This window comes from Astatotilapia calliptera, chromosome 5 (assembly GCF_964374335.1).
Source record: "Astatotilapia calliptera chromosome 5, fAstCal68.1, whole genome shotgun sequence".
NCBI classification, from domain to species: domain Eukaryota; kingdom Metazoa; phylum Chordata; class Actinopteri; order Cichliformes; family Cichlidae; genus Astatotilapia; species Astatotilapia calliptera.
Window position 1 is genome coordinate 30,590,647 of NC_137426.1, and position 27,653 is coordinate 30,618,299.

The 27,653-nt window shown below is 39.1% G+C and overlaps 4 protein-coding genes and 1 long non-coding RNA gene across 5 annotated transcripts; 4 read left to right on the forward strand and 1 right to left on the reverse strand.

Moving 5' to 3' along the window:
- The first annotated feature begins 46 nt into the window (after positions 1–46).
- LOC113022898 (blue-sensitive opsin-like) lies at positions 47–2,424 on the forward strand. Its single transcript, XM_026168819.2, has 5 exons — positions 47–568; positions 684–852; positions 950–1,115; positions 1,383–1,622; positions 2,180–2,424. The coding sequence occupies exons 1-5, from the start codon at positions 190–192 to the stop codon at positions 2,279–2,281; spliced, it is 1,056 nt and encodes a 351-aa protein (XP_026024604.1). The 5' UTR covers positions 47–189; the 3' UTR covers positions 2,282–2,424.
- A 2,669-nt stretch (positions 2,425–5,093) lies between these two features.
- On the reverse strand, positions 5,094–6,396 carry LOC145428752 (uncharacterized). Its single transcript, XR_013909066.1, has 2 exons — positions 5,915–6,396; positions 5,094–5,830 (listed from the first exon to the last, which is right to left on the reverse strand). It is a non-coding gene; the product is annotated as an uncharacterized LOC145428752 (long non-coding RNA).
- Positions 6,397–6,694: 298 nt separating this feature from the next.
- Positions 6,695–9,720, forward strand: opn1sw2 (opsin 1 (cone pigments), short-wave-sensitive 2). The gene is made up of 5 exons (XM_026168820.2): positions 6,695–7,218; positions 7,694–7,862; positions 7,988–8,153; positions 8,353–8,592; positions 9,148–9,720. Exons 1-5 carry the CDS (start codon positions 6,840–6,842, stop codon positions 9,247–9,249), a joined length of 1,056 nt encoding a protein of 351 aa, XP_026024605.1. The 5' UTR covers positions 6,695–6,839; the 3' UTR covers positions 9,250–9,720.
- A 5,450-nt stretch (positions 9,721–15,170) lies between these two features.
- On the forward strand, positions 15,171–17,662 carry LOC113022900 (red-sensitive opsin). The gene is made up of 6 exons (XM_026168821.2): positions 15,171–15,350; positions 16,084–16,380; positions 16,513–16,681; positions 16,777–16,942; positions 17,034–17,273; positions 17,363–17,662. The coding sequence occupies exons 1-6, from the start codon at positions 15,248–15,250 to the stop codon at positions 17,459–17,461; spliced, it is 1,074 nt and encodes a 357-aa protein (XP_026024606.1). The 5' UTR covers positions 15,171–15,247; the 3' UTR covers positions 17,462–17,662.
- Positions 17,663–21,231: 3,569 nt separating this feature from the next.
- On the forward strand, positions 21,232–27,303 carry gnl3l (G protein nucleolar 3 like). The gene is made up of 15 exons (XM_026168822.2): positions 21,232–21,348; positions 21,445–21,488; positions 22,030–22,137; positions 22,222–22,338; positions 22,415–22,498; positions 23,196–23,331; positions 23,405–23,508; positions 23,630–23,774; positions 23,951–24,038; positions 25,205–25,382; positions 25,502–25,644; positions 25,734–25,870; positions 26,011–26,177; positions 26,289–26,460; positions 27,205–27,303. The coding sequence occupies exons 1-15, from the start codon at positions 21,336–21,338 to the stop codon at positions 27,267–27,269; spliced, it is 1,701 nt and encodes a 566-aa protein (XP_026024607.1). The 5' UTR covers positions 21,232–21,335; the 3' UTR covers positions 27,270–27,303.
- Positions 27,304–27,653: the final 350 nt, after the last annotated feature.

Below are 27,653 nucleotides of genomic sequence, written 5' to 3' on the forward strand. Positions count from 1 at the left end.
GCGATCAGTGTCATGAAACCCTTTATAAACGTCAATACGACACACACAGCCAATAAAGACAAGAGACGATAGAATTCCTAACCGCACAGCGTTCATGTCTGCTCCTTAAATTTATTATTTGGCAGAGCCTGCGCGATACCTAATTTGAGCCGTAACATCAGCAGGAGTACGTTGTTCGAAATAAGCAAAATGAAGGGTAAACGTGATATGGAGCTGCCAGAAGACTTCTGGATACCCGTCAGCCTGGACACAAACAACATCACGTCACTTAGCCCTTTTCTGGTTCCACAGGACCACTTGGGGGATACTGCCACCTTTTACGCCATGGCAGTTTTCATGTTATTCATATTTATTTTTGGCACTTTCATCAACGCCCTTACCATTGCATGCACCATCCAATACAAGAAACTTCGATCCCACCTCAACTACATCCTGTTGAACTTGGCAGCAGCAAACCTTCTTGTGTCCACTGTGGGCTCCTTCACTGCCTGCTGCACTTTTTCATTCAGATATTTCATCTTTGGTGCGCTAGCATGCAAGATCGAAGGTTTCATGGTAACACTCGGTGGTAAGTCATTGGCTGCAGACAACACTGTAAAAATCCGTTGTAGCCCATCTCCCTTTTAATAGACTTATTTATGCTGATTTCTAGAGGGAGTTAAAGGGTTTTCCTGTCATTGCAGGTATGGTAAGCCTGTGGTCCCTTGCTGTGATAGCTTTCGAGCGATGGCTTGTGATTTGCAAGCCGCTCGGTAACTTTATTTTCAAGCCCGACCACGCTATAGCCTGCTGTGCATTCACTTGGTTTTTTGCAGTATTTGCCTCAGCTCCTCCACTGTTCGGCTGGAGCAGGTAAGCAACAGACACAACATACTTCAGAAAATCAGCTGGCAACACAATGCATTTAAGTAGAACTGTACAATCAACGTGCTTCTACTTTTCCTTGCAGGTATATTCCAGAAGGCCTACAGTGCTCCTGTGGGCCAGACTGGTACACCACAAACAACAAATACAACAATGAGTCCTATGTGATGTTCCTGTTCTGCTTCTGCTTTGCTGTTCCTTTGACCACGATTATCTTTTGCTACTCCCAGCTGCTCATCACACTGAAAATGGTGAGACAAAATGAGATGGTTTTGGTCTACTGAAATTATTCTCTTGATGACTGAGAAACATGTATACTTAAATAAATGCTGTCTTATATCCTATCAAAGCCAAAATCTAACAGGCCAGATCTACTTACCATTCAAACTGACACGCTTAGTATTATTAATATCTGCAAGATCAAAGCACAACGTAAACTCTTCTATTTATTCACATGACTTGTGGTTTTTTTCAAAGTAACCTTTCCAACATGACCCTGATCAATCCCACATTAACAGGCAGCCAAGGCCCAAGCTGAGTCTGCCTCCACCCAGAAGGCAGAGAGGGAAGTGACCAGGATGGTGGTGATCATGGTGCTCGGCTTCTTGGTGTGCTGGATGCCATATGCCTCCTTTGCTCTTTGGGTTGTGAACAACCGTGGGCAGTCATTCGATCTGAGATTTGCGACTATACCGTCCTGTTTCTCAAAGGCTTCAGCAGTCTACAACCCTGTTATCTATGTGGTCTTTAATAAACAGGTCAGTTACATGCTGTGCCGAGTAAGTACTAAGTTATTTAGAAGCAAATGGGTTGTCTTCTCCTGGTTTTTAATACACCAAACAACATGTTTTAAAGTTATCTGATGTGCAGGAGCTTTGAATCGATGCTCTACTTTATCTATGTGTATCTCACTACTGTGACTCTTTTATATCCAACTTAAACAACATGTTTGGTTAATTTTTGTCCCATTTAGAAGGAATGTAAATAAAAGGGGTTATAGGTAGGGGTAATCTGGGGGTCAATGGCTCAGTTCCCTTGCTGTGACTCCGTTAGAAGGTAGAGCAACAAGTCAGTTGTTGGATCCCTGGCGACTCCAGTCCATACACGTGTCCTTGGGCAAGATGTTCGTGCTTTGAAGATGTTTTTGGTGCAAAAGTCTACTAACCAACCTATTTTCTTAACTTTATATAGGCTGTATCATATCTTAGCTGTGGTCCTAAAGCTATAAATAATTGGGCTGTTTTTATGCATAAAAAATGATACTTTATAACTTTGCACAGGAGATTTAATCTACAAATATGTTTTTCCCTTGCAGTTCCGTACATGTATGTTAGCGATGATGGGGATGGGAGGAGGTGAGGAGGAGAGCTCAACAACACAATCGGTGACTGAAGTTTCCAAAGTCGGGCCTGCTTAGGCAACACGTCAATGCTCGCTGATTTCTGAACTGTAAATTACAAAGAATGTACATGTATTTTATCATATGTAAAAATGTCATGATTTAAGTAGGAATAATCTGCAAAATGAAAATGCAAATAAAAAACAGACACAAAATCTTTACTGAATCTCTGTGCTTGACTGAAAACACGTTTTCACTTGCTCTGTGTTTTTCTCCAACACTTAGAAGTTATTAAAAAGTGCACTATGAGAGTATATTATAGTGTGCTATATAAAAGTATTTTTGTTATCATTTTAAATGTGATATTTATTAAGCGTGTGATTAATATGTATTTGCACTTTTATTAGCGAAATGTTTTTGTCTTATTGTCTTAAACTTATTTTATTCAGGTCACTCTCATGCAACCAAAGTACAAAATATTATATCGTTCAAAAAGGTATTTTATAACATAAAAATCTGTAGTTCACATAAGCACCATGAGCCATAGTCATATCCTTCAGCCATCTTGGTATTTTGAAAGTGGACATGATCAGTGAAGGAGTGGGCATGGCTGAGACACTGATGGACATCGGATACACATGTAACTGCAACGTGACTGTTCAGTTAGGTAGATCTGTTCTTAACCTTACCCTCGTTTGTCATCCTCTCTGACTCTCAGACCACAGTTTAACTAACATCATGTTGTCTTTCATAAGACTAGAAAAACAACTGTGACCATGAATTCTTCAGAAAAGTGCTAGCGTCAATCACGGGAGCTGTGGGATTTTTCGCAAAAGACTTTTATGCAAAAGGACTTTTCAACCAGAAGTCAGTGAAATTACTATGTTTGGTCAACTTATCCAAACAAAGACAGGGTCACAGGGTCTGCCAGGTCTCTGTCACCAGCAGCAAAAACTAGCTGTCCACCTGTATCAATTGTCACCTTATAGGTTTGGAAATGAAAAAAACAACAACCCCAAAACAAACATAGAATATGGCCTGGAAGTCCCAAGGTCAAAATGGAAGATGCCCTCAAGGGTGGTGGAGAATGACAGAGCAGTGGGACTTCCAGATACAGACAGACAAAATGGTGGCTCCAACCGAACATAGTGGTTGTAGACAAATAGAAGAAGATGGCCACAGTGATAGATGTAGCGGTTCTGAATGACAGCAACATCAGGAAGAAGGAACACGAGGAACTTGAGAAATACCAAGAGCTCAGAGAAGAGCTTGAGAAGATGTGGAGGGTGAAGGTATCTGTGGTCCCAGTGGTAATCGGAGCACTAGGTGGCTCAAGCAGATCCCGGGAACAACATCGGAGATCTCTGTCCAGAAGATCGCAGTCCTGGGAACAGCTAAGATACTGCGCAGGACCCTCAAGCTCCCAGGCCTCTGGTAGAGGACCCGATAGGATAGACCGCCCCAAGGGGCGAGAGGAAGATTTTTTTTTTTTGATGGGCCATCCTGCTTAGTTAATATTCCCTAGTCAGCTATGTGTCATCACACAACCACTGAACTAAAACTGAAAGACACAACCAGCGTCTTTCAGTTGGGGCAAGCAGGGCTAGCAGTGCTTGTTTTTTGTGTGCAAGCTAATGCAGCTTCACTGTAAATGGGTTGAATTCGATGTTTAAGGGGGATCTGCGTGTGCTAGTCTTAAAATATGTCAACTCACATTAAAAATTTAAGAAGAATGTGGGTTTTTAACAAGACACGGTGATTAAGGATTAGTCTGAATAATGAGACTAAACAATGTGAGTGAAGCGACTCTACTTCCTCTACAAACTGAGAAGCACAAGAGATTCAACCCCCATTATGAGCACCTTCTACAGAGGCACAGTTGAGAGTATCCTCACCAGCTGCATCACTGTGTGGTATGACTCCTGCACTGGGTCCTGCAGGAAAAAAATGACAACGGGTAGTGAGAGCAGCGGAGAGGATTGGGGGGACCTCTCTTGCCTCCCTCCCCAGGAGATCTACTGCGCGTGCCTCATCCGGAAGGTCCTCTCCATTACAGGTGACTCCACTCATCCCTTCAACAGCTTCTTCAGTTTGCTGCCATCAGGAAGGACACTGAAGAGCCTCCGGGCCAGACTGAGAGACAGCTTCGTCCATCAGGCTGTCGAGATGCTGACCATCTCTGAATCGAGAAGGGGGGCCCAAGGGTACATCTTTCGCCATCTTTCAATGCTGTGATTGCAGCCATTCCCCAACTCTCTGTGAATGGTACTCATGGCCATTCGAGAATCTGTGTATTGGATTAGTAGTCGTTGATCAATGGTCATAAGAATTTGCATACTAACAATCATGGAACTAACCCCCCAGCCCATTGTTCATTCAGTGGTGCTAGTTTAATTCGCTGTGCAAATGCACTGTTTATAAGGTTGGGGAAACCTGCAGTCAGCTGAGACTGAAGAAGTCACTTGGATGAGTGACAAAACGTTTCTCCCACTGAAAATGTCCAGATGAACAGAATCAACCTTTTGGAATTTACTTACCTGGATGATTGAGCACGCATCAAGACATTATTTTATTAATATTTTTGAAATGATAGCAGCACAAATGAAAATTTTTGCAGCACAAACCAGCACAAACGTAGCACAAATGTTTGACATCATTTTTCTTTGATTTGGGTAATGTTGGGGGGGGGGGGCTGGTTGACCTTTTGACCTTTACATTTTCATTAATATCGTTAAAACAGAGGCAGCACAAACGACAGTTTTAGCAGCACCAAGCAGCACAAACATAGCACAGTTGATTGACACCAGTTTTGTTTGATTCCATTAATGTGGGGGGGCTGGTTGACCTCTGATGACCTCTAGAAATCAGCTGTATAGAAAGTCAAGTCAAGTCAAAGTCAAAGTCAACTTTATTGTCAATTCTGCCACATGTACAGGACATACAGAGAATAGAAACTTCGTTACTCTCAATCCCTAGATAAAATAGAAAATGAACATTTAAATATAAGAGTGATTAAAAATGCAAGTAAAATATTTTAAAGTAAAAAAAATTAAATAATATAATACAATTTTACATATAACAAGAAAGCTATACAATATACAATATAAGGGTAAATGACATTGAGTGCAAACCAGGCAGAGTAGTGCAAATAGGCAAATAGTGCAAATGGAGATTTGGTAATGTACGGTATGAGATAGTGTAACACAAAGTCTTATGAGGTAATGGCAGTCCAATGCTCCACAAAGTGACTGGTAACTGGTGCAGGCCAGTGAGTGAGTCAGAGAGTGTGTGTGTGTGAGTGTGTGTGACAGAGAACATTTACTATGTAGTAAAAGTAAAGGTTTGAGAGTAGGATTAGCAAGTATTTTTTTGCATGGCTTCTAAAAGTGAGTCTGTAAGTTTGTCACTCAATGCAAACTGCCAAAATGGAGTTTACAGGCAGAAAATAAAATATATACAATACACAGACTGGTGATCTGTCCCTATTGTAGTTGGGACAGACTCCAGTCACCACCTTCCTAATCTAGAATTGGATAAGTGGAGGAAAATCAATGGATGGATGGATGGATACCAAGACAGTCCTGACTCATAGGTCAAGTACAGGCAGATGCTTCATCCAATTAAGATCTGTGGAATTTGGATGCCAGGTCAACAGCTTGAACTTTTTGTTTTGTAACTCAAGCCAATCCTAAGATGTTTTTGTGACAGTACCTACTCCAGGACATTGTCCTGCTGGGTCAGACTGCTTCCAGTGCTGGGGGGAGGGGGGTCTGCTTGTTCTGGAACAAACAAAAATAACATCCACATAAACACCAAAATCCAATGGTTCAAGAAAGTTTCTGGCAAGATTATCAGTGTTACAGACTTCACCTGTCAGTGGTTTAACATTTTGCCTAGAGCGGTGTTCACTGCAGTGGAAGTTTATATAAACTATGCTGTCTGAAGTGGTGACATAATTAAGAGGTCACAGAGGAATGTGATATCCTCGGCAGGGGAAGAAATTTGATCTTAAAGGTTTGATAATGCTGCCAATCAATAGAGGGAAGACCCCCAAAAAGAGACCAATGACTCATTCAAAGGACCTGTAACCACCAACTGTAAAGTAGATCTGATGAGTAGTTAGCAAGATAAGGGATGAAGAGACAGATAGAAAAACCTTTTCCATAAGTCTGATTACTCCTTCTTGGTGAAAAATAATTGTGCCAGAAAAAAGGAGTACTGAGGGTGAGATGCATGCACTGACCTCTTGGAAGTCCCTGTAGATCAGATTATATGGTTCACAAACACACTGCCCTTACACTAGGATGTAATGAGATGATCCTTGCCAAGTCTGGTAATGCGATAGTAATCTGTGTATTAGCTATTGGGTAGGGTATGTTGTTATCGGAATGCAAGGAAAGCTTTAAATCCTGTCCTTTAGCCAATTATGTTGAGCCTCAGCAATCATCAAAGTTCCTATAAATGCCGCTGTTAACTCTGCTTCAGACAGACGAGCATCTCAGATATAAGACGGAGGGAAAAATGAAATCTCTGAGTACTATTTGTAATTAGATGCAGTTTATTTGAAGTCTTTTAAACTGTTTTTTTTTTTTTATATTTTAGATATAGATTTTGATCGCAAACTCCATCTAAGAAAATGAGAGGAAATCGTCCCACTGAGTTCCCAGATGACTTCTGGATCCCCGTCCCTCTGGACACCAACAATATCACAGCCTTCAGCCCATACCTGGTTCCCCAGGACCATTTAGGAAGCCCGATGATCTTTTATTCCATGTCAGCATTTATGTTCTTCTTGTGGGTGGCCGGCACAATCATCAATGTCCTCACTATCGCATGTACTGTCCAATACAAGAAGCTCCGGTCTCATCTAAACTACATCCTGGTGAACATGGCTGTTGCGAACCTCCTCGTTTCCTCTGTGGGCTCTTTCACCTGCTTCATCTGTTTTGCTTTTAAATACATGTTCCCTGGTCCAATTGCATGCAAGATTGAAGGATTTACAGCAACTCTTGGTGGTAAGGAGCATAATTATAGACTTTGTTAAGTAAGAAAAAAGGATTACATCATGCATCATATTATTACACTCGAATTAAAATGATGCGTGTGAGAGATTTGACCTATGCCAGTTTTTGTCAACCAAAGCGCTCTCAATAGGGATTTTTTTAAAAATCTGAACTGCAATAATAATAATGATAATAATAATAAGCTATTTGTTTTTCACATGACACATAAAATACATATTGTGTCCTTATTTGTAGGAGAAATAGAGCTATCAGTGTACTGGTGCCAGTATCATTGCATACCGTATGGTACTATATAAAGCTAACTTTATTTTGAGCACCAAAATGTTCTTTTTTTCAAAGAATACCACATAAGGCACTGTTGTTGTTAAAGAAGTTGTTGGTTATGTGCTTATGTGAGCCAATATATAAAAAGCAGCTGCTGTTTCTAAATATTAACGTAGTTATCGTTATCTTTGTCGTGTTGCAGGTATGGTTAGCCTGTGGTCTCTTGCTGTGGTAGCATTTGAAAGATGGTTGGTTGTGTGCAAGCCACTTGGGAACTTTGCCTTCAAGTCCAGCCACGCTATAGCATGCTGTGGATTGACTTGGGTCTGCGGTCTGAGCGCTGCACTTCCACCTCTGTTTGGATGGAGCAGGTGAGTACATATAGATTAAGCACTTTATAATTCATTTGCTCTAACCTTGATGTAAATGGTTCTCTTAGGACTAATAACATATGTATACATATACCACAGCGGAAAATAATTGTTTCTCTTTCTAGGTATATCCCAGAGGGCATGCAGTGTTCCTGTGGCCCAGACTGGTACACAACAGGCAACAAGTTTAACAATGAAACCTACGTGATGTTCCTCTTCTGCTTCTGCTTTGCTGTCCCTTTCTCCACCATCGTCTTCTGCTACTCACAGCTGCTGTTCATGCTGAAAGCGGTAGGCAATATGACATTGGTTAGCAATTGTCGTATCCTATGTTTAGGGCGATTGTGTTGTGTTTAGTTTTGTTTATTAAAAAGAAATACTAGAAGGCAAAACAAACCAGGGAAGGAGTGGGAATGAAGGAAAAAATATATTTTTATACTTACAATTTTCCAGTCTGATGCTGATTCTGACAAATGATCTGTCTCAAAAGGCAGTAAAGGCCCAAGCAGAGTCTGCCTCTACCCAGAAGGCAGAGAAGGAAGTGACCAGGATGGTGGTGATTATGGTGCTGGGCTTTCTGGTGTGCTGGATGCCATATACCTCCTTTGCCATCTGGGTTGTGAATAACCGTGGGCAGCCATTCGACCTGAGACTGGCCACCATTCCTTCCTGTTTCTCAAAGGCCTCCACAGTCTACAACCCAGTCATTTACATCCTCCTCAATAAGCAGGTAAAAATCTTTGGCAGCTCAAAGTGAAATAAATTTAACTTAGCCTAAATTTGAATCCATTTCACTAAACTGAAGCTTTGCTTAGTTTAAGCAGGGTAACAAACATGGATCATCAGCTTTGTGTTTTGTTTTGTTTTTATTTGAGCTTGTGACTGAGTCGGCCACGGACGCCCCCTAATGGTGGCTGTTAGAAAATACAAAAGGGTTGACCCATCCTCCAAGACAAAATCTGACAGACAGTTGAGCCTAAATAAACATGGAACAAAAAGAAGACACTCATTTATTGTAAATTTTCATGAAAATGTAAAAAAAAAAAAAACATCAAGAGGGAGTAAATAATAAGTTACTACCCTCCAATCACGCTGACTTTTGTTGTGCCAGCTTTTGCTTTTATCCATCACTGCTGGTAACATGCTAATGCTGCACTGAGTGGTGGTCTGTGAGTCCCCTCCATCTCCCCTGAGACACTTTAATGTGACTAAGATGGCTTTTTACAAGGACTACTAAAAAGATTAACAAGAAGTGACCAAAACCTTTCTCTTTGTTCTCTTTTAGTTCCGCTCGTGTATAAGGCAGATGCTGGGAATGAGCGGAGGTGACGATGAAGAGTCATCAAGTCAATCCACCACTGAAGTCTCTAAAGTTGCACCTGCATAGGTTACTCGTGCCCAATTTGGACAGCTCGCATACTGAACATAGCACAGAAATGCTAATAATGTGACAAACGTATTTTTGCTATTGTTACAGATACATAGTTTTATGCAGCAAAAATGTTTAACAAAAAGGAAATAAATTTCATTGATGAAGCAACTATTTGTGTCTTTAAAAGGCTCATCACTGCACATAATGATGGACATGATACTAAAGCATACCTTTTTAGCATTATATTTTATTTTAACAATCTTGTTTTGTTTAGTTTTTAGTTGTTTTTTTTTCCAGTATAACATTCAGGTCATGAAAACCCATATTAGGTTTCAGAAATACTTACAGTATGATAGAAATATGTGTAAATATGTTTGATAAGTTGTGCTGCAGTTATTATAGGAAGCCCGAAATAATATATTTGTTTATCTTTTTAATGTGTAGTGGTGTAGTGCAAGAGAAAACCAATAAACTGGACACAATGTTGCTGCTTGTATTTACAACATTTACTGCTCCTGGATCAGCTCATCACATAGATGGGCTCGTGGGATCAACAGGATATACTTGAGGTAAAAGGAAAATCCACAAATGCACATCAATGTTATTGAAGTGAAGGAAATGGTTCTAGTTTCGCACTTTAGTTTAGTCTTTCATGGTGTACTCTTTATGCAGAAACACAAACACATGCACACACCTAGCAAGCCTGTAAAAGTTATTGAGTGAAGACAAGTACAGCAGAAACACACTCCTGTAAACATTCACATTGAAATGGAAGTGGGAAAAGAAAAGAAAAAAGCTTTAACAATGATGCAAACCAACCTCACTCTTCTGATTTATTCACAGCTCATGGATTTGTTTCATAGCTTCTATTTATAGATGCTCAGAAAGCAGCATTTATCTCCAAGTCCTTGTTAATATTTGAAACCCTGCATCAATCACAGCTAAATATGGTAAAGAAAATGGTTACATTTATTTTCAGGACATTTGTATGCAATTCAAACATAATGCAAAAGCCACATTACAGTTTTCAGTAAGTGTTTAATATTATTGAGTCTGCTGAGGAAACACCCACTTTGTGTGTTAAATTTAAATATAATTGTTAATTTGCTACTGTGCTGCAAAAGGTGAGGATCTGCAGCATTTGGCCTTCAGATAGTGTCATAATTAATGACCTTTCACAGCAGTCCCAATAGAGATTAACAGAGAACCCATTAATCCCATTGCAGCACTATTGGCTTACAATTCACCTAGAGTGTACTTGTAAGATGGTCTTTATTGATTATGAACGAATGGGGATGAGACACAAAAGATCAACTTTTATCTTTGTAAAATAAAAATACAAAACGGTTTTTCTTGCAGAGAAAGCCCTTTTCCTCATAAAATGGTAGATTTCTTCAAATTCATGCTGATGGGGAAGCAATCAGAGGACACTGTGCCTCTGAGGCATCCACCTCCATACCATAATCATAACAAATGTTCGATTAGATCAAAACATGCAGTTTCTTATATGTACCTACACATGCATATAAGAAACTCTATATTCCAGATGATTGTGATGGTTGAAGGTCAAATCTTTCAGGCAGCTGCAGCCAAATATTCTCTGTTTTTGCTTGCTTGAAATCAAAATATTAACTGATGTAAGGGGGTTTGTTGACCTCACAGTGACTCATATCAGGGATTTTATGCAACTGAAAGCACAAACAAATCTAAAAATGGAACTATAACTACTCCTTTGGTGCTTTTTAAAAAAAAAAAATCAAAAACCTAAAGGAAAATTGCAAGTTACATTTTGGATCTATAACTCTGTTAACCCTTTGCAAAAAAACAGTCCTTGCCAAAATACTAAAAACTAAGATTACTGAGAAACATTGTTGCTAAGAAGTGAAAGTCACACAATCACACATCATACTAATATTTCTGGAATTGATCTCTTTTTTTGCACATCTGTACAGCAGGAGAGAAGGAGTAAAAACTTTGATCATCAAATCCTCCTCAAACACAGATTTGAAATAAATCAGAATTATCTGGTGTGAAGTAAACACAAGAAAGTAAAGATTGGCAAAGATGGAGCTGGTTCACGTCACACCAGTGGAGCAATTTGCAGTCATTTCCTGTCACTGCAAGTTAATGACTGGAAATTACCTAAGACAGTGAATGAATAAACCAGACCTCTTAGTGACTATGGTCATGGAGATACCAGTCGATAGTCGGGAGCAGATCTGAGTTCTGCTAGTAGTGAACTTTTGACAAACACGAATAGTTCAGAACTAGCGGAATTCCAGACCTACCCTCGAAACATCTCGCTGTGACGTGGGAAAAACAGCCAGAGTAAAACAAAACCAAAAAGCCCTTTACCTAGCATCATCTCTACCTCTCAGGTGATATGTAAATTTACATTAAGAGATAGATCCCTACTTAACTTCACATTTTAGAAATGTCTTTGTTTAACCCACTGTTGCTTCCTAATCTAAGGTGGAAAATTTTAGCAAGTGCTAACATGAAGAGAGACACAGTTGGAAATACAAAAGTAGAAAAATATAAAGAAAATTTACAACTCCCTCCAGTTTTGGGGTCCATCCTTTTCCTGGTGTAAAGTCCTTGTCCGAGGAAGGGTTCTTATCAAATCTGCATGTCTGCTACCTGTGCAAGAAGTGGACTCAACAAAACTGTAGAGTTAGGGATTAAGGTAAACCACTACAGCAGCTTTGAGGACCCTTAGCTTTCCCCTGAAATGAACCGCTGTTCCGGAGAGATTAAAGTGTTTACGGAGCGAGCATGCCAAAAGTAATTACTCTGTGTTAATCTGTTTTGTGGAGGAACCTGAGTTGTCCGTATAATCTGCTTTGGCCTGCTTGGAGATGAGAAATCTTCGCTCACTTTTCACTGTGTCAAATAGGTTAGACATTCACGGCTAAGACAGGAGAAGGTGGTGCAACACAGCTGCTGTCCTTGCAACGTCCTCAGCTAGGAACACTGGTGCAGTGCTGCTATCATATAATGTTACAGTTATGGTAATGTTTGTAGCCAGTGAAAGATCCACAATGAAACTGTGCAGATGAGGAATTTCTTTCAGAATCAGATATTTGAAACCTGACAGCTACTTTGTGATTTACAGCCAAGGAGCCAAGTCACACTTATATTTAGTGCATTACAATGAGTCCCCTCGGAGACAACAGGCTTTGGAAAATAAGTTAAACAGCCCATTAACAACAGAAATGAACTATTAACCTACTGCGCTGACCTGTTACCTCAATTGTGTTTTGGAACAGTTAATACTGACACATCCTCCTCAGTCAGTGGCAAATCCGGACTTTCGGGAGCATACCCGGTGGGTCACTTAAAGCGTCGGATTGGTTTTGCAGTCGTAAACAAAACATTCTTATCAAATTTAACAATGATCACATTAGTTAACCTGCTCTAAAAGTAGGCTACATGTTCCACTTTCTGTGGCTGTGACACTGTGGCCTCTGGGTGGCACTAGTCAGGGAATTCCCTCCACCCAAATCGTTATACTTAGTTTGGCCGAAGCAGCTCAGCTTTAGTCTTTTTAGGTCATAGACTGTATAAAAAAGATTAACATAGTGTACGACTCTGAAAGTTGAAAGCAGTTCATGATTCCTTAAACCTGCTCTAATGACTAAAACTGTCGTCTGCTACCCGAGTTTATGATCTCTGTTGCGAGTGAATGCAGTGTGATTTAAATGTTGTAAATTATGCTCCGTGTTATAGTCAAGAAAGACCACAGAGCAGCATTTGTTTTAAGGAATAATTGTTGCAGCTTCATAACATTGTTGCTGCCACTGAAAATTACATTTTATTCAGCTTTAAATGTGCATGATGGTCAGCTTGATGAATAATACTAAATAGCAACTTTAAATATGATTCAGGACTGAGACCTCATCTGTAATCCTAAATATTAATCTATTAATGCTTTGCTAGCAACACACAGTGTTTTTGTAGCTGTGTTATCTGGAACCTTTATCTTATACTTGTTTTAGCTAACATTAGCTAAGATGTTAATATCTTTGACTCAAACTCCAAAAAATAAAAGTCAATCTATATTTAATTAATTCTTGCAGTCATTGTCTGTCTAACCCAAGGACACCTAATACTGTGTTGGCTCCCCAGAGGAAAACATAGTATTTACTTTGCTAGGCCTTAGATGTAGCTGTTGGGTTGAGCTTAGGGGACTGACTCAGACATTTGACTATCGGTCTGAAGGAGCTCATGTTTGTTTTGCTGTATATATTGCTTGTTATTATCCATGTTTACACTGAGACATTGCCACATCGCCATTTGACTCAGCAGCTAAATCATCAATAAACAGCAGTTTCCCAGTTCCCCTGCATGCTAATTTCACAGCACTGCCTTCAAAATGGTTGAAAAATAATGGGAAACGCTTTTCTTCCCACGTCCCATAGTTCTGCTCATTGTTCATCTTGGTTTTAATCAGTTCAAAGAATCTTGTTTTGTACCTACGCATGTTTTTTTCTGTTTACTTGAAATTGTTTTTACATTCATTAAGTCATGTCTTGATTCTAGATTTACTAACGTCCCACCTTTTATCTCATTAGTCATTAAAAAAAATCATAACTATGGTATGTAACAGTTTCTGTTAAGAAATCTCTGGTAGCCTACTGGTTTTCACTTGTAACACTTTGAATATTAGATCAATGGCCACAGATGCATTAGGTTCTCCGAAGGCTTACACAGATCCTCCAGTGCTTTTTCCTATATCAATTTAATCACATAATTAAGTAGCTACAGGAATTATCATCCAGTTGTCACATAATTGCATGAGTTATTGTTAACGTGTGAAGTTGGATTTCATAAACAGCGACTTAGAACAGATCTCCCAGATACACACTATCCTGCAGAATAGTGCATCAGACAGAGGACAGAGGACAGAGGGACTTTAGACAGATTGCGTTCAGTGCTCTTTGTCAAAAATGTGAAAAAACAATTGAATTTGCAACTCATGAAAAGATTTAAAAACACTCTCACGCAGTCTTGTACCATAAAATTACTACCAGCTTTTCAATTATCAGGCTTTCCCATAACCAAATGAAGTCTTCAATAGCCACCCTCACAGATCCATCATGAAGTGACTCATCTTGAATGAGCTAGTTCTAAATTTTATCATTTAATTTGTTTATTGTTTAAGTTACTTATTAGCCTAAAGACAATCATTCAAACAACCAGTTTCATGAGGCTTGCTCATAATGCTCATAAGTACAAAAAGTGTTCCTCCCTTTGCTTGCCACTTGCCATAAGGGCTATGACGTGTGTTGCAGGGTCAAAGGACTGTCAAAGAATCCGATGAACCCTCTATCCGGAGGGATTAAATGTGTCTTACTTCCCTCACAGGTCAACAACTGAAACCTGCACTATTATAGGACCGCGGATCTCCACTTCTCCACTAAAGCTGCTCTGAGAGTGCTATGCAAATCAGGGCTGACACATATACCTGTTAGGATCACAGTAGCATAAATATTAAATATTGCAAAGTGTCTGGATTTGACACCTCTCTGTATTCAAAAGTATAAGAAAGTAAACATTTTCTTTATAGGTTTAATGGTGATTTGAGAGATATATGCACTTTTATGTTTCTACTTTTCATTTCTACATGGTTATAAACCAAATGAGCCACTAGAGAACTCAGTGTGGAAAAATTAGGACACAAAACTGGCATTTATTTGTTGGTCAAAGATCTTGAAACTAATCCTTATCTGAAGTCAGTGGACGGAAATCCACTTTCAAACAAGATTATTCTAGCATTTTGTCTTAACCTCATTAGTTGATTGTTTTAATTACAGTTCAGGGTTATTGCTTTGCCACTGTGCTGCACTGCCAATAGGCACATCACAGCTATAATTTGATTGTGACCTAATCCAATCATGGGTTTGTGAAGCATAGGTATAAAAGCAAAAGTCAGATCTGTAGCACCAAGCAGCCAAGGAGGTAGCAAGTGACAAGAAAGGCTAACAGCTCAGGACCTCCTTCTAAGAACAGAATGGCAGAAGAGTGGGGAAAACAAAGTTTTGCTGCAAGGCGGTATCATGAAGATTCAACCAGGGGATCAGCCTTCGCTTACACAAACAGCAATAACACCAGAGGTACGGTACCACAGTATTATTCTCTCATGAATTGACCGGCATAGGAGCTTGTAACAAAATAACAAAAGAAAAGATTGCTGTTTGACTTGCTAGAGCTGGATTCAAAATCAGTCTTTTAGTCTTGAAACAATAATGTCTACTAATGATGCTGTATGCAGTTGGGTGTGCATTTTTAAGAGTAACTGAAAACTGTTTTCGACCAGTGTTTGGTGGCATTCTTATTATAGTATTGTTACATCTTAATGGTAACAATCCTTTTTATGCATCCAGTTTGGTAACAAAGATCTGGGCTGTTTTTTAAAAAAAATAAACACCCAGAGGCTCTTTTCATATAAAGATACTTATTTTAACTGTAATCTGATTCAAATCTAATGAAGTAGTTTGGACTGTTGTATGTCAAAATGGTGAATGATACCAGCACATAAGTAGTGCTGTGGTGCTGTTAGTGATTCTGTTAGTGATCTTTTCACAAGTACAAGTACACGTACAAGTACAAGTACTCTCACTTGTTGAGCTGCCATGCAAGGTCTGCCATCAGCAGCAACTTGGGTACAGGCTCTTTCTCCAAGAAAATCTCCCACACAAAGGGGGTCGAACCACGGACTTGAATCTGCTGCCTAAGCCATTTGAAAAGACACACAAACTGTTAGAACCACAGTTAGTGCAATGGAGAGAGGTTGTGCAAAAACATGAGATGCCAAATTGTTTTTTCTTTTTTTCTTTTTTTTTTTAGATCCCTTTGAGGGTCCCAATTACCACATCGCACCTCGATGGATTTACAATCTTGCAACACTCTGGATGTTTGTCGTGGTGGTCTTATCAGTCTTCACCAACGGTCTCGTCTTAGTGGCCACAATGAAGTTTAAGAAACTGCGTCACCCTCTAAACTGGATCTTGGTCAATCTAGCCATTGCTGATCTGGGAGAGACTGTTTTTGCCAGCACCATCAGTGTATGCAACCAATTTTTTGGCTACTTCATTCTAGGACACCCAATGTGTATCTTTGAGGGCTATGTTGTCTCAGTTTGTGGTAAGTGGCCACCGTTTTGTTATTTATTTTTTTATTTTTATATTAAATGTAAAAGTATTTGAAGACAGGATTATGTCAAATGTAAGGCTGCAGGCTAAATAAACTTACTGAGTATCCTGCTTCTTTACACAGGTATTGCTGCTCTTTGGTCCCTGACAATCATCTCCTGGGAAAGATGGATAGTTGTGTGCAAACCTTTTGGAAATGTCAAATTTGATGCCAAATGGGCCACAGCTGGAATTGTCTTCTCCTGGGTCTGGGCTGCAGTTTGGTGTGCTCCTCCCATATTTGGATGGAGCAGGTAAACTACTCTGCTGCTTCTTTTAATGTCACAGATGCATACAAAGGCAGAGTCTTTTAAATATAAACTAGAGACTAAACATTTTCTTGCTTTAGGTACTGGCCTCATGGACTGAAGACTTCCTGTGGACCTGATGTGTTCAGTGGAAGTGAAGACCCTGGAGTACAGTCCTACATGATTGTTCTCATGCTTACTTGCTGTATCTTCCCCCTGGCTATCATCATCCTGTGCTACCTTGCTGTGTGGATGGCCATCCGTGCTGTATGCTACTTTAATTTGATTTTTATAATTTTCAGTTCAGAGATGTGAGAATAGAAGATTTGATCTCACATTCTTGATTTTTCAACCACAGGTTGCCATGCAGCAGAAGGAGTCAGAGTCAACCCAGAAGGCTGAGAGGGAAGTCTCCAGGATGGTCGTTGTCATGATCGTGGCTTATTGTGTCTGCTGGGGACCTTACACCTTCTTTGCCTGCTTTGCCGCAGCCAACCCTGGATATGCCTTCCACCCTCTGGCTGCTGCTATGCCTGCATACTTTGCCAAGAGCGCTACTATCTACAACCCAATCATCTATGTCTTCATGAACAGACAGGTGGGCTCAATATTAACACAAAGGTAAATTTACCCTGTCAAATCTGTTTTAGTTTTTAACATGCTTTTATTTTATTCCTTCCCAATCAGTTCCGCACATGCATCATGCAGCTCTTTGGCAAACAAGTGGATGATGGCTCCGAAGTCTCCACATCAAAGACTGAGGTCTCCTCTGTGGCTCCCGCATAAATATCCATGTTATCCATTTTGGGAAAAAAAAGATAAATGTTTTGATTTGTACAGTAAATATTTATTGTTTCCTTTTTTCTTTCTTTTTTTTAGTAAATATAGCTTTCTCTGGCAAATAAAAAAGAAAAAAAATACACATAAAGCAAATGAATCATTATATTACTTGTCTTTTTTCAAATGTAAATAAAAATATCAAGCATATTTCAAGCTGTAGTGCTGGTGTATTTTATAACTACTAGTGTAGCAATTGTTTGACCACTATTGCTATTTTCACTGGTGTTATTTGGTATTAAGCAGGAGACCTTACAAACATTTGTGTCTTGAAATGCTGTAGCACAAACCTTCACATTTACTATACACTGCCAAAAGCACTTGACTGAATCAGGGAGTCAAAGATTTCCTCATCTTTATTTTCCACCTGGGATGTAACTTCACTCAAAAACGGGAAACCACTCCTCTTATCTTTAGCAGAATGGCCAACTTTTTGAGGATTGGTTGTTGGTTTTCTTCAACTGTCGCTGGAAGAAGAAGAACCAAACAAAACTTAATCACATACTATATATATGTGTTACAGCTCCAAATTAATGGTTCTTAAAAAATGTTAATGAAACAGCAGCAAGGCTAATTCTTAAATTTGTAAGAGATTTACTGGAATCAAAGGTTATTCATCATAATGTTAGAACTCAGAAAATGAAGCTAAATAAATAACTGAGGATCAACTAATTCTAAATGTATAGCAGTGAGCTAGTGTCAGATTTCCTTCTTACACGCCCATGTAAAGTTCAACATTTGCGTGACTATGCCTGAAAAAGTTTATACCAAGAAAAAAAAAAAGGTTTTTCAATATCTGTCAATTACACGTGCACACAAATCTGATAAAAATAAATACTAGATGTGACATTAAGATGAAGCTATTCACAAGAGAGTAATATTTGGTACACAGATGCAGAACAAAATCACATTTTGCTCACCTAGTTAAGGAAGTTCACACTAACAGCTTGTTCACATTAAAAACAAAAAGTGGAAAAGTTAACATCTTTAGAGTCATCCAGGAGCCTTTCACCTCCTCCTCTCCTACATGGAGTTCTTAACTAATGTTGACCTGTGAGGCAAGTGGACTTGAGGAGTGCACTGATTAAACCATTATGCCAGCTTTGGTAAATCTCACCCTTTCCCTCAAGCGAACTGTCAATCCGGAGAGATTAAAAGGTTCCAGAGCAAACTTGCCAGACGTGAAGGGTTACGGAGTAAACAGGTCAGACATCAGATGCCAACGTGAGGCGTTCCTGCTAATCTGATTTGTGAGGATGTGAGAAATTGTCACCTTCATTATCACGGCACTCACACTGCCAGAACATCAAGAAACAGCTGCAAGAGCAACAGTGTCCTCTGATGCCTTGGGTAAAATCTGAACATGCTAAAACAAATACAAATGTGGCATTTAACATGTTATACTATATTAAACACCTGATCCAAAGTCTGGCACAGGACTGTACCCTTTAATGCTACAGATGTTGGGAGAATGGGACTGCCACCAACAGTGGGTGACGACAGGAAATCGTGAGGGTCATACAAAATGACACAGCATGGATGACAGAAATCATATATGCAGGAATAAATAACAATTTTGTGTTTCAACTCATTGTAGGGTGTCTTCCTTTCTCATGTTTATTAAAATAATTGCCAACATAGGACAGTATTGCCAGGAGTTGATACAGTTGGTACATTTTTAGTCCCTTTAAAGCATGACTCAGCAGTACAGACAACACTAACTGAGTAAAAAAAAGTAAATAACCGATTTATAACCAGAAATGAGAGTAAAGGAAATTAGGAACTACTTACTGAACAGTTTGAATTGCAACAGCCAACCTCATTAAAGAGTAGAGCAACTTCACAAAGAAAGGCATTAGCAAATATTCTGCATTGGAAAAGAAGTAATAAAGTATTACTAAAGTAATACAATGTCTGACTGTGTTTAGTTCAGGTTTAAAAATGGCTTATAACATTGTTAATCTTCAGGTGTACACCTTAAAGCCTCACATTCTGTTGTCAGGAGAATAAGACTACAATGTTCTCGAGAGCTTACAAAACACGACACAGTGGATTACGGTTTTTTTTCTTTTTAAAAAAAAATATTGTTGATGCTCCCAAACTGCTAGTTTAAATCAAGAGTGAACTTAACTGTTTTCATTTAACATGCTAATGTTTTAATTAAAATTACTCTTCCTTTCTTTAACAAAACCGTATTCAGAATTTAATGGTAATTTTCACTTATACTTTGCATATAAAACAAGGTTAATATTAACATGTTTCACGTACCACTACTCTCTACTCCACTGATTCAATTCAGGGTCATGCTGAGGCTGGAGACTGTCCCAGGTGGGTGAGAGGCAGGGTGCACGCCGTAGGCTGCAATGATAACATGCATTTAATCATGCAAGTCTTTTTATTAAATATGATTATGGATGGACTGCCACTGATAATGCTTTTATTTTATTTTATTTATTTTATTTATTTTAAGACAGATTGCGAACTCAGAGTTCTTTGCATGCGCCACCTTTCTCAGCTTCAATAGTCGTCCTCTTTGAAATCAGGCCATTTCTGGGGTTAAGATTGCAAGAGTTTGTTTTGATAACTTGAAAATATCATTATTAGCTATAATAGAAGTAAAAATAATGTCTTTATCAGCTATAATAACATTCTGGTAGTGTTTGCTGTTCATAAATAGAAAAAAATCACAATCTTTTACATTTCTCTATTTTCTCCACATGGTTTAAGAATTGCAGTGTTCATTTATTATAACGACTTTTTATTAAACATTTTTTCTTATGTTTTGTTTGTTTGTTTGGGCTTCTTGTTTTTGTTGTTGTTGTATTATTTTAACATGTTCAAAATAAAGCCACATTGCATCTCAATAAGGAAAGATCGTTAGAAGGAACTAAACATAACTTATTGATATACAGAATTCAATAAAGGTATTTGCCGATTAGACTCTGATGGCCCAAAAAAGCACAAATGGAATGACAGGGATTAGGGCAAGACCCCCGGAGTCTAGACACTGTTGGTAGAGATGGAGATGGAGGCTTGAATTGAGCCTGAGAATCAAGGGGGAGGTGGAGATGGGGAGGAGGTGGGGTGCACGAAGGCGTCTGCAAGGGAGACTGACTGATGAGCAGTGATATTTAAAGTACGCAGAGTGGAGGCTGGTTGGCTTAAAGTAGGCTGACTAGACCAGTGATGCCACAATGAGCTTGACAGCGTGGAAAAGTGAAAGTGATGTAAAGCTTAGATTAACCACCAAACACCTGGAAAGCAGACAGATATGTGACTACAAATCTTCCGCAATGAACTTATGCATAAATTCATTACATTGGTGCCAGAGCCATTTCAGTGAAGACTCTTTACCAGATGCATTTGCGTGAAATGTTGCATAACCTCAAAGTTATGCTAGGCCACTGTTTGAGCTGTCTCCTGGTTCCTGTTCTATGCATTGTAATGACTTTGGAATTAAGTTAGAATCAAAAAACCGAATGAGAAAAACGATGCTGTCCAAAACATATTCATGAGTTAAAATGAACTAGCCCCTGTCTCAAAAGTGCCTTTTTGTTATTTCTTGGTTAGCCCAAAACAGTTTCTGTTATAATTTGTGCATTATAATGGTAATGACAACATATTACAATAATAATATTATAACGCAAGCACTTAAATTCTCTATCTACGCTGTCAGTTACAACTTAAATATGTTTATTTTTCTAAGCTTTTATTTCGACATTTAACCGGATGTTGTTGTTGTTGACGTCATCGTGTGCGCATGTCCACCACTTTGGGAAGCAGTACACGTGAAGTCTGAGAAGAGCAAGGCTAGGGTGAAGTTATGTCTAAAGCTAGTAGGTATCCATCAGTTTATAGCTGAAAGTATTGACTCACTGAATGCGTGAAATGACATTTAAACGTCTTCGTTTTGTATTTTTTGCATTTAACAGAACAGAAACGAGCCAAACGACTCGGGTTCAGTGCGAAGTTTAAGGTGAGTGCTACAAAGCTAATGTTATCTGTCGCTAACTTTTAGCCCTGCTGGAGCAGTCAGTGATAGTTCGGTTGGTATTGAACTGGCGCTGAGAACCGAGCTTCTCAGCGCCCGTATGTAGTCGGTGTCACACTTTAAACGTTTTTCATGTTTTCACCAAACATTTAGGAAACATTTCATTGTGACGCCAAGACAAGCAAAAACATTGTAGGCACCACTGGGAGATCTATGACACTTTCATTAGTCCCTCGGTTGGGAAAGTCACAGTAGCAGGTTTACAGCGGGAAAATGAATAGAGCAGGAATAAATAGATGCGGGATAGCCAAAAACAACTGGACTATATGGTAATAAAAGTCAAATGTACACTGTGCATAGAGTATATTGTATTTGAGCTTATCAGTGGTAGTGATTTGTATCTTTACCATGGTTGGCTGCATTTATCATTCAATGTAAACAAGACAGTAAAATGAATGCTTTTGCTTTCAAGTGCTGTGCTGATGAGCTAAAATATATTACAACTCCCTGTGTGTTTATCCTACAGGCTAAAGATGGAAGAAAGGGGGATGCTTCGGGGCGGAGAAATACAGAACAGTCCCCTGCTCAGACTGTCAAGGACAGCAGAAACCCAGAAGAAATCAGGAAACAAAGGGTACGTCCTTTGAAAGTCTTGGCTGTACCAGATTTGATGGCAAATTGGTGAATCATTCTCTTATGTCACATCTTACTACATTAGCTTCAGGACCTTCAGGAGAAGCAGAAATTGTCTCGAGAACGAGAGCTTATGAAGAGGAGAAATTTGCAAACCTTCCAGAATGACATCCTTCAGCGACAAAGGGAGTTTGAGCAGAGGGTAAGCACGATACTCTAACTGCATACTTTACAGTTTGCTGCTGTGGTCATTACCATATTCTTCTTTGTCCTCACAGGAGACAGAGATGCAGAGTTTAGAAAAGCATGTCAACTTTGAAAATGAGAATTCAAGGAAAGCATATTACAGAGAATTTAAAAAGGTATGTAATTGCACTGCACACTGGTCTGTATATGGACCACAACAAGAATTAATCTTCTTATTTTAGACTAAATGAAATTTTGACATTCTTTAAAATCACTCTGTATCATTCAGTATCTTATAGCCTGTTTCCTCTAGTACATACTCTGGTCGGCTTGGCTCGACTCAACTTGGTTTTTAGGGTTTTCCATTAGGTGGTAGTACTAGGTACTTCAGCAGTAGTAGCTGGGTTCTCGACCTGGCTTCCAAGCAATCTGAGGTGATTCGAAAATGTGACATCAACAGACTGCATGCCACTAATTGGCTAGTCAGAGACATCACTCGAAGAGTCATGAAATAGTCTCTTTCACAAAAATCAATGCTGTCAGTTTTCGAACTCGAAAATGAGGGAATTGGTTACGCAAAAAACAACACTGTGATCCCAGGGACTGGCAAAACGACATACACCAAGCAGGAGTTTTACCATCGGCTTCACGTCCTCCTTTGTTGTGGTGTTTGTGTCACATACAAATGATGTCATGGGACTTTCACTCCATGTTGCTAAAATGACCACGTGCACATTAGCTGGTACCTGGTTGTTATGGAAAATGACTGAACTTGAGTCAAGCCAAGTAGGTACTAGTCAAAAAGGGCTATTAGAAACATGATGGATGAGAGAGGAGTTGACATGAGCGTTATTTGACATGCTGCTTTTTAAGGTTGTGGAGGCCTCTGATGTGATTCTGGAGGTACTGGACGCGCGTGACCCTCTTGGCTGCAGATGTCCTCAGGTGGAACAGGCGGTCATTCAGAGTGGAACGAACAAGAAGATAGTTTTAGTCCTCAATAAAATTGGTAAGAAGGCCACTAACATTGTACATATCTCATTTGTTTATTAAAATAGTAAATGGCTTTACTTTGGTTCCAGATTTGGTGTCAAAAGAAATAGTGGAAAAGTGGATAAAGTATCTTAGAAATGAGTTCCCCACTGTGGCTTTTAAAGCATCTACTCAGCAGCAGACTAAGAACTTGGTGAGTAGTGAAGCAGTTATGCTCTAATTATCTAGAAATAAAGATTAAATCCAGGCTGTACTTTGTTTTTAAATGTGACTCCGGCATGAACTCTGCACATTATGTCTCCTGCCATGGGAAGAAACGCAGCAACGTTCCAGTGACACAAGCCACCACAGAGCTTCTCAGCACCAGTGCTTGTATTGGAGCAGACTGCTTGATGAAGCTACTGGGCAACTATTGCCGCAACCTGGATATAAAGACAGCCATCACTGTAGGTGTTGTAGGTAAGTGCCGTGCCCTGAAATTCTGAGAGCACCAATAAGTTGGCTACAGACAATCTGTCTACACAAAATGTCTTCGAGGCCAGATTGAATCAAAGGTTACACACTGCTGTTTTTGTACCAGGTTTTCTTCTTTCGAGTAAATAGGATTTTTTTTTCGTTCCATTAATGTTTTGCAGGTTTTCCTAATGTTGGAAAGAGTAGTTTGATCAACAGTCTGAAACGAGCACGAGCATGTAATGTTGGAGCCACACCAGGTGTCACCAAGTAAGTACACATTAACATGCTCAACCTACATGCCTACACTTGTTTTCTAGGCAAGGCAAGGCAAATTTATTTGTATAGCACAATTCAACAACAAGGTGATTCAAAGTGCTTTACAGAGACATTAGAAACAAAAACAAATAAAAAGCATGATTTAAAATTGATTAAAACAAGCAAACAAACTAACTAAACACACACATTTCACACCTGTTCGCGCGATCTGAACCCTTATCGTAAGGGGAGCTACCAGTCCTTCTGTGGACGAGCTACTTTCTATTTTAAATTCCCTGAATTTAAAATACTCTCTAGACCCAGTCTAGACCCAGCTGGGGAGCTACCCAGAGCTCTAAACCCACTTAACAAACAAACAAACAAAACAGTATATAAAATCAAAACAGATAAAATCAGAACAGTAGATAAAATCAGTAGTTAATGTAAGTTTTGAAATTTAAGCTTAACAAACAAACAAAACAGTATATAAAATCAAAACAGATAAAATCAGAAATATTTTTCTAGATTTACTCTGTGACCCTGAAGCGTGAAATGATTTCCAGAAAATTAGAATGTTTGAAACTTTTTGATACTGGAATGTTTATTGAACTTTCTGACATTTTTTTAAAATATTAAGTTAATACATCTATTATTGTGAGTTTCACGTAATTTTTGGTACATCAGCATTTTTGTGCTTTTTTTATTTTTATTTTTATTTTTTTACTTTTTTGGGGGGTGGGGATCAAAACACTTGCACAAATTTGACAACTTGCTTTAAGTCTTGCTTTGTTTCCTGAAAAGTGAGTGAACATGAGTCACAGCCCCTGCCCAGATTTAGAGTTTTTATTATTACAGCTTAGGAAAGCTAATTAATGTTCACATTTGTGAAGTAGGTACTTGTGAAAAACAAGTTGCATTATGGTAATTAATTAATGTTCCATCATTCAACTTCATCATCTCAGCTAAATAAAAAATAAAAAAATAATTCAGTTTTTACACACACACACACACACACACACACACACACACACACACACACACACACAGGGATGCAACCTCAGTGTAGTGAAGGCATACTTGGCAACTGTGCCAACTTTATATGTTCGTCTAACAAGACACAATTATGATGTGCATATTAATCCTGCCATGGTGTTCTTGATGGGTTTTCTGGATTTCAGGTGTCTTCAAGAGGTACATTTGGACAAACACATAAAGCTTCTGGACTGTCCCGGTATTGTCATGGCAACATCAACGACAGACGCCGCAATGATTCTTCGCAACTGTGTTAAAATCGAACAGCTTGTTGATCCCCTTCCACCCGTGGAAGCCATCCTCAGAAGGTGCAACAAGGCACAAGTAGGTCATGCTACCTCTTCAGCAACTGTACTGAATGATAACACTGCAACTGTACTGAGCACTGAATAATAAGTAGTTCAAACAATGGCTTTGGGGTTGTTGTTTTTTTGGAAACACAGATCATGGAGCACTACGGTGTCCCAGACTTTCATACAGCTCTGGAGTTCTTGGCATTGCTCGCCCGTCGGCAAGGCAAACTGAGGAAGGGGGGGCTGCCGGACACTGACAAGGCAGCCAAGAGTGTACTAATGGACTGGACCGGGTTGGTATAGCTTTTTAAAGTTCTAGAAATGATATTGAAGCAACGGCTCAGTTTAAGCACTGTTAAATTCACAAAGTTATGTTTCTTAGGGGAAGGATTAGCTACTTCACACACCCTCCAGAGACACACACTCTTCCTACACACGTCAGTGCTGAGATCGTTACAGAAATGGGAAAAGCCTTTGACTGGGACGAGCTGGAAAAGGGAAATCAGGAGGTTCTTGCAGGTAAGCAAGTTATAATTAACAGTATCACAGTCAGGCAAATTAAATGGAACATGATGATAATATAAAACCACATGATTTGATCATGTAAACCTGTTCAGATAACTTTAGACTAAATGGTTTGTGCTTTCCTCTGTGTCCAGAGTCGTCTTGTCCTGACATTCAAATGGGATTCTGCATGGAAACCACTGGGCTGACACAGGGAGGCCAGGGCGAGTTGCACTGTGATCTGGGCTTGGAAGGAGGATCAGTGGAAGCATCATCCTCGAAAGAGGAAACTGAATCTATGGAGGATGATCAGGATCCAGAGGTGAGAAGCAGCAGTAGCCTTAAATTGTGGGTGAATTATAGTATATGATGACTGTGAATGCTGTTATTCATCTCACGTTTTATTTCTGCTATTTTGTTCCATTCAAAACAGTTTGGACCAATGACAGTGGAAATAAAATCACAGAAAAAGACAGAGGTACCCGCAACGGATGCTGCATCCAAGGCTCCGGATTTAAAGAATATCTTGAACGTGGACCCTCTGCTGCAGGGTCAGGCACTCCTGGCTGCGGGCAAGAAGAGGAAGAAGCTACAGAAAAGAGCTGGTTTGTGCAATTATTCATCTCAGTGTAATACTAATACTCACATTTTAGATATTTTACAACTGCTCCATGAATCCAGTTCACTACATTCAATTCACTAATATAATTCACATCCTTTTTAAAACACTGTGGAAGTAATGATTCATGGGTCTGTGTTGCGTCCTCTGGCACTGTTTCAGCATTGTTTATTGATGATTTTAACTGATAACTTATCGAGTGCACCGTAATACTCTGCACAGACTCAGATAAAAGCAGTAAAATTGATTGGACCGTGCCTCACAGGACAGCTAAACAGTGATCAAAAATATGATAAGAAACCAGCTCACAGCTTTTCTTCATTAGCCAAGTCAGTCATGATCACAATTCAAAGAAGTATGCATTTCACTTAATTAAATTATTGTGTTTGTTTTGATATTAGCAACTTTCTTTCATAAACCATTGTAAGTAAAAAGTAGAAAGACATCCTGAGCTAAGATCAGAACAAATCTATCAAGCGAGTTGGGTTTCGTCACAAAAATGTCGCTATACAGAGATAAAATTATTGATGTATTTGGAAAAGAAACCTCTGCTGCTAGCAGTTTGGTCAGCACAGAAAGTCGTGGTATCAACCAGCTCCTCAGTTTTTGTCCAAAAGGTTGCTTGTATGTGATTTGTGACACTTTTAGCATTTTTGTTTTTAAAATTTATTATAGAAATGATCTAGATTTTGCCCTAATGCTTTCTGGGTTCTTTTTCTTTGCTCTGCAGACAAACTTGCCACCAAACTCTCGGACACATTGACATCTGCAATGGACTTCTCATTTTCAGACTAAAATATTACCAAAATAAAATGATGAATTTAATGAATCCATTTTGGTGGTTTGTCTTTCTTTGACATGGCTATTATTGTTGTTGGGTTAAACATGTGCAGCAGTGAACCTGAGAAAAATTGTTTCTGAGGCCCTTAATACTTTCTTTGAAACTAAGTTTTTGTTTTTTTTTGTTTTTTCTTTGTTTGGTTTTTTTTTTTTTTTTTTTTTTTTTACGTCGTCCCTGGTAGATTATATTCCTGTTCAGACACCGGGTATTATAAATATTGCGATTTGAATAGTTGTAATATTATTGATGTAATACTTATACTAAGAATTACTTCTTTACTTTTTTGAATAGCTAACCTCTGCGGCACTATTGGCAGACTAACATAGATTAAAATGTGT

Coding starts and splice junctions, on each gene's coding strand:
- opn1sw2 (XM_026168820.2), top strand. CDS start 6,840: ATGAGAGGAAATCGTCCCACTGAGTTCCCAGATGACTTCTGGATCCCC. Junction 7,863..7,987: donor CCTCTGTTTGGATGGAGCAG/GTGAGTACATAT, acceptor TTCTCTTTCTAG/GTATATCCCAGAGGGCATGC. Junction 8,154..8,352: donor TGCTGTTCATGCTGAAAGCG/GTAGGCAATATG, acceptor CTGTCTCAAAAG/GCAGTAAAGGCCCAAGCAGA.
- LOC113022898 (XM_026168819.2), top strand. CDS start 190: ATGAAGGGTAAACGTGATATGGAGCTGCCAGAAGACTTCTGGATACCC. Junction 853..949: donor CCACTGTTCGGCTGGAGCAG/GTAAGCAACAGA, acceptor TTTTCCTTGCAG/GTATATTCCAGAAGGCCTAC. Junction 1,623..2,179: donor ATGTGGTCTTTAATAAACAG/GTCAGTTACATG, acceptor TTTCCCTTGCAG/TTCCGTACATGTATGTTAGC.
- LOC113022900 (XM_026168821.2), top strand. CDS start 15,248: ATGGCAGAAGAGTGGGGAAAACAAAGTTTTGCTGCAAGGCGGTATCAT. Junction 16,381..16,512: donor CTATGTTGTCTCAGTTTGTG/GTAAGTGGCCAC, acceptor TTCTTTACACAG/GTATTGCTGCTCTTTGGTCC. Junction 16,943..17,033: donor TGTGGATGGCCATCCGTGCT/GTATGCTACTTT, acceptor TTTCAACCACAG/GTTGCCATGCAGCAGAAGGA.
- gnl3l (XM_026168822.2), top strand. Junction 23,332..23,404: donor TTTAGTCCTCAATAAAATTG/GTAAGAAGGCCA, acceptor CTTTGGTTCCAG/ATTTGGTGTCAAAAGAAATA. Junction 24,039..25,204: donor GCCACACCAGGTGTCACCAA/GTAAGTACACAT, acceptor TCTGGATTTCAG/GTGTCTTCAAGAGGTACATT.